Below are 6,637 nucleotides of genomic sequence, written 5' to 3'. Positions count from 1 at the left end.
GGAGGAGAGAGAGAATATTAGCCATTTTTTAGATTTTTGTACTATTAGAAATAAATTTGTATTTTTACATGGTTAACTTTTAAGTTTTTTATGAGTGAATAATTTTTATTTTTATTTTTATTAGAGTAAAGCGGTCATTTTCAACTCAAATATATATATATATAGGGAGAGGTTCAAGAAAGAACCATAAATAAAAAAAGAACGGAGAACCATTTTCAGCTATTCTATCATCAAGATCTATGGTGGATGTATCATCTTGGTGGATGAATGCAAATCCTGGGTTCGAATCCTGAAGGAAGCAATTTTTTTTTATTTTTTTGAATGCATTAATTTTAACAGCGAATGCATTAATTTTTACAGTGAATGCATTAGATTTGATGGTTCTCACGTTCTCACAAATAATGTAGTTCTCTCTAGAACCACACCCTATATATATATACATATATAGGGGAGGGCTACAGTAAAAACACTTCTTAAAATATAAATATAAACGTTTTTTAATGTACGAATTTTATCCAACAGGGTTACAAATTCATCCAACATGGTTACGAATTGTGAAAAATAAATTTTTGCTACCTTTGGGATTCGAACCCAGGACCACGAATTCATCCAAAAGGGTTACGAATCAACCGTAGATCTTGATGATCTAAGGGCTGAAAATCATTTATATTTTATACACTTAAGAGTGTTTTTATTCTAGCTCTCCCCTATATATATATATATATATATAGGCTAGGCGCGCTCCAGTAAGACCCCCTATTTTTCGTGTAACATGAGTACAATGAATAAGACATATAATACTAATGAATAAAACGTATATCTAATGAACAAGATGTATATACTGATGAAAAATAAAATTTAAAAAATTCGTAATGAATAAGACATATATACTGATGAACAGGGCCTATATACTGATGAACAATGCAGTACATACTGATGAATAACAAAATTTAAAATATTCTGCTCCCTCCAGGATTCGAACCCTGCGAAAAAAAATCATCCTCCAGATACAATATCAGCCATAGGATTGATAAAATAAACGCACCAAATCGTGCCCTAGATCTCACTAAAATTAGGGGGTCTCATTGGAGCGGCCCCTATATATATATATGAATCCGAAAACAGTTCATGTCTTTAATTATGATTAGAAAAAAAAAGTATATATGAAATATAGTCGCAAAAAGAAAGATAAAAAGATTATTTAGCTGTATATCACACATTATCTTGAGCACAAAAAAAGTATGCCTGTATATAAGCCGTAAAGTAGCCCACCATAAGAAATAAGTTGAATGCAGTTGTGGCAATAAATTCAGCAAAAGAAAATGTATCCGGTTGGTGGGAAATCTATTTATTTATTTCGCAACATTCCCTTTGTTTCATCGAGTTTACATATGATTATTCGAATTTTAGGTAGTCGTAAATTAATAATTCGAATTCTCTCTCACAAACATCCAGAATATTCTTCATATTTTACCTTAAGTTTTCACCTATTAAACAGACAACACAGGTTAAAATCCAGAAGGTTCTACACTGTCGCAATTTACTTTGGACACCTTGCAGATCGCAAACGTCAAAAAAACTAAAAGTGCATATTTAACTACTTTTAGAATATATAAAAGGCAAATTCTGGCTCAAAGTTTTTATTGTTCGACTTTTACTTATTTTCATTTTTTTTTTTATCTAAAGCAACAAAAGATATTCTCAAGAGTCAAGACCATAAAGGAACGTGGTCTCTCGTTCTAATACAACAGTAATGTCATTTCTAAAGATAATTAAGTAATTTCTCTCAAACAAGCTTAAATATATACATTCGTTATGACAAAAAACAGTAATTTCTTTCAAAAGCAAAAAATTGATTTTGCACCATTATTTCTGTCAGAGCAGAAGCATCCAAAATTTGGTGCTCACATGCGATACAGGATTCAAAGAGAGGTCATAATGAGATTGTGCATTTGTGCTAGCTACCTCATCACCACATCCACAATTTAATGATTATATATCAAATGTGGTGATGCTGAGCCAAGACGAGATTGCAAGCCCTCAATTTCCACTTTCATCAGTTAATAATTAAATTTGTTATATATTACTAATATATGATGGTACTATCTAGTGGAACCGAATATACCATACAATAATATACAGCAATTTTATTAAAATTTGTATCATTCATAATCTCACAAATTTTTTATGGACGAAATAATAGCAATTTAATTCAAACACTTGAATTGAATATATTCGTACATAAGTACATCAATTTATTAGTGGAACAAACAATAATAGCCATCACATCATGAAAATCAAGAATTAATGTATTTTAACCTTTTCCTATATTTATATGATGAACTCGGTAATATTTGCAATTATATGAAAAATGAGAAATTTTTGGCTTTCGACAAAAATAATCAGACTGAAGGAATCAGGGTACGTATACTTGGCATCTCCAAATAAGAACTAAATAAGTTCAATTTTGCAAAAGTCGTACGTACGTCGTCGACTACTTCTTACAAATACTCTATCCAACATATTCCCAAAATATTTTGGCAGAACTAAAATTTAGTTGCAGACAAGAAAAAACCACATGATATCCCTAAATTATGGGCATATATAATTAATTAAGGCAACACAATCAACGTTATTGCGCAAGTAATGCTAATTAATTGATGATGCGCACATAGAAGTCGTGTTGAGGATTATGAAAGTGAAGAGCTATCTCATGGTTAGCATATATATAATATTTGGCATGATTACCTAAGATTCGTCTAGACGCCAATACACAACCCTACTTACATAAAACAATTTTTTGCGACCCTACTATACCATTACCAAAACAAAATATTCATATTCACATGATATAAGCTTCCCTGTCACAAGGGCATAATCGTCATTTCGTATCCTTAGTCGCTTTACGTTGCCTCCCTACTTAAAACTCCCCAACAATTCCATCAACTAACTCATTGCAAAGCCACATATTCAATTCAATTCGATAAAACAAACCATGAGAGCTCCACGCTCAGTTTTCCTAACAATCGCCCTCTTCCTCACGGCCTCCGCTGCCACGCCGCCCGCGGCCGCGCCGGAAACTGCAGCCGCCAACGGCGCCGAGTTCATCCGCACCAACTGCGAGTCCACGCAATACCCGGACCTCTGCTACCAATCCCTAAACGGGTACGCCAACGTGGTGCAGCAGGACCTGGCTCGGCTGGCGGTGGTGGCCATCGGCGTGAGCCTCTCCCGCGCCACCATGGTGGCCGTGTACGTGGCGAACCTGAGCCGCCTAGCGGAGGCGGAGCCGCGCGCGTCGTCGGCTCTCCGCGACTGCCTCAGCGTGTTCCGCGACGCGGTGGGGCAGATGCGCGGGTCGGTGAAGCAGATGCGGCGGCTGTCGGGGGCCGGGGAGGAGCTGCGCTTCCAGATGAGCAACGTGCAGACGTGGATGAGCGCCGCGCTCACCAACGAGGACACGTGCACGGACGGCTTCGAGGGCGTGGCCGACGGCGCGCTCAAGGCGGACGTCTGCGGCCGGACGGTGGAGGTGAAGGAGGTGACCAGCAATGCGCTGGCGCTCGTCAACAGCTTTGTTGATAAGGTTGTGGTGCCATGATCAAGCTTTATTTTTTTAGTCGAACCTTTTAGGTATTTCATATATATATGATATGTTGGGAACATGAAAGAGATAAGATGTGTGAATACAAGGCGAAAAGTTTGATGATGGGTTGAGGTTTTGGATTATGTAATTAGATATATAGAGAAATGTGATTCTGATCATATGTTTAGTTTGGAGTACTGTGTGTGTCATTGCTGTTACATGTAATTATTTGGATTAATTGTTGAGAAATTATGGGAAAACAGAATTCAGTTATGGTGCGTTGTTTGATGGAAAATGGTACAACTTTTCTCGAACAGGACATAAAACAAATCTGGACAGTCTCTATTCCCTCTTTTTCACTCTAATTCGCAATAATATTGTCATGAAGTAATGATATGTTAATATTTTGTTTTTATACTTTACTCTCTAAAAATTATGAAATAAAAAAGTAATGTGATAAATGTATAATTAAAGGAATTTTTTTTTTATAGAAATTGGTGCGCTTTTATTGTAAAATGAAATTTGATAACATGTTTTGATATTTTAGAGTGTATACTGTTGCGCATAATTAATATTGTCGATTTATATATATATATATATATATATATATATATATATATAGATATATATATCTGGTACGTAGGGATTCAATGAAGTGAAATATTATGATGAACTATGCCATAAAGGGTGTATTCGAATTTATTGATGCTTGACATTCTCGGATCTTTCACTTTATGAATTTTAATATATGTTCGTCAAATTGACGTACGTCTTGATGCCAGGGTAATAGTAATAGACAACAATACAATAAAGGAAATTTGAACTTTTACTGAATGTCAGCATCATCTTTAACGAATTAGTTTAGCATCACGGGCGAACTGTCATTACCGAGTATATTGAGTTTTTATAAAAAAAAATATTCATGATAAGTCAAAGTAATGTACACTAGCAAACACCGATAAAATCTACCCAAAATTTAGACCAATAAGCTATAGAGTCTTTAGTTATCTTTTAAGGTAAGAGAATGGAGAACATATGCCTCTTTGTGATCGGTTCAATATGTTAGTATAAACAAATAGTCAAGATAAACTTTTTAGTTATCCACATCTTATACAAGTAACTCGTCCACAGTTACTTAAGTTGACTGTTTATATTTCATGAGATGTTGATTATATGGTCTTCGGTGATCTTCAATACACCTTAGAATCTATAACGTTGAGATAATGGAACAACACTAAATGAGGTTATGTAATTAGCAATTTGAGAGTTCATCCTTCACCATTTTAATACTTGTTTGTCACAAATTTCTTTTTGGTGTGCTGACTAACTTTAGCTGAAATAAAGATGAATTTTCTCAACAATGAGACGTCTTTTTTCTGAGGTTGAGCCTAGCTGCATTCCCCTTTGATCTGATATCTAAGCTTCAGCTTGAGGTAGGGAATTACTTATATCTTTTTCACTTGACTAGTGTCTATGTTAGATCATGGAGACAGATTGATCATAACATATGATAGTTGACGATCATCCATTTTAGACCGACTGAGGAGTGATGTAATTTCATCCACTGATAATCTTCGAACATTTGGGGAGTCAATGTCCAAACGTCTTCCTCAGTTGTCCTCTTGTTGCACCTATTTTCACTTTTTTCTTTTACTTCTTGCAAATGACATTTTCTCATGGTACCCCATTTCTCAAGATGGGGTTCGAAGTAGTTAGTATGTCTCAGATATATAACAAGACTAGTTCTTATGGTCTTTCACTAAAGAGTGATACCAGAGTTAGGGTGAAATCCCAAGAATCAAAGAACTGAATTTGTCTTGTTAAGCAATTAAGAACAATTGATACATCATTTATGAATAAATCATATTATGGTAGACAAAGAAGCTAACCGGTCATTATACAGATTAGATCATATACGTACATAAAGTGAGGTGCCAGCTCATGTCAATATGCGATACATTTAATCAGAAAGATACAATACAATTCTATGTAAGCTTTTGGCTTTGAGATTCTATTACTGATACTGACTTGTATGCTTAGACAAAATCTCAGCTGATTTTTTTGAGGTTGACTGAAGCAGTTGGCATGATGAAATGAGATACATCCTCAATTGGATTTAGCAGCTAGTGTACCTTTTGTGCCGATGGATAAAAGAATTAGGTTTATAGTTGCCTCTTCTGGGTGATGTCCTGAATCCATCTACACTGTTCACATGTCGTAAGAAACTTTGTTGCTGATGAGCTCTTTCTCTGGCAAGAGCAGCTTCGAGAAGAGATTGGATTATTTTAGCTTCGTGATAAACTTTGCAGTACTTATCAACCAGCTTCTTCAGACTCGTTTCCTTGTCTATACTGATTTTGTCTCCGAGCTCGATCTTGTACTTCAGTTCGAAGTTCTCTTCCTTGTGCTCATTGATTTCCTCAACATGATAGGTTTTGGATTGATGAAGCTTGTTCTTCAAATAACCAATCTCATGTTGGGCTTTATTTAGAAGATCAAACATTTTTCATTGTCGTTTTTAATATGTTTGAGTCTTCGTTTGTCAGAGGAGGTTTCCTCTGACTCAGCTTCATGTTCTGAAATAACTGATTACTGCTAATTATCTCTTGCTCATTTAGCCTGTGATAAAAATCAGTTAAACTTCTATCTTGATTGATGTATCGTTCAGCATCAGCTCTTGTGGAAATGAGGGGGTTGCCTTCATCATCTGAGCTAGATGATTCCTCGGATTGCTTGTTGATCCTTGATGATTGACCACGAGTCTTAGAATGATGATTCTTATAAATATTGAGCTTAGTTTCCATTCTTTTGTGTCACTTGACCATGAGATCGTAAGTCTAAGTCGGTGTATCACCAAGTTCCTTGGACGACAATTTATCCATAAATCTTTGATTTAGCACAGGTATCGGAACAACTCCAAGTCTTCTTACTTCAGTGAATGATCCAAAGAGAGAAAGAGTATGAGAATCAATCTTTCAACTGAATGAGACTTTATTACGTACAAGGCAAGGGTGAGTTTATGAAAATAGTTCTATAAACTATTCGATGAAT

At 35.4% G+C, this 6,637-nt stretch overlaps 1 protein-coding gene across 1 annotated transcript; it reads left to right on the top strand.

The window, feature by feature from the left end:
- The first annotated feature begins 2,723 nt into the window (after positions 1 to 2,723).
- On the top strand, positions 2,724 to 3,859 carry LOC130995986 (pectinesterase inhibitor 11-like). The gene has a single exon (XM_057921519.1). The coding sequence runs from the start codon at positions 2,996 to 2,998 to the stop codon at positions 3,599 to 3,601; it is 606 nt and encodes a 201-aa protein (XP_057777502.1). The 5' UTR covers positions 2,724 to 2,995; the 3' UTR covers positions 3,602 to 3,859.
- Positions 3,860 to 6,637: the final 2,778 nt, after the last annotated feature.

Source organism: Salvia miltiorrhiza, chromosome 7 (assembly GCF_028751815.1).
Source record: "Salvia miltiorrhiza cultivar Shanhuang (shh) chromosome 7, IMPLAD_Smil_shh, whole genome shotgun sequence".
Taxonomy (NCBI): Eukaryota; Viridiplantae; Streptophyta; class Magnoliopsida; order Lamiales; family Lamiaceae; genus Salvia; species Salvia miltiorrhiza.
Note: the sequence above shows the minus strand (reverse complement) of the source record. Positions and strands in the feature narration are given on the sequence as shown.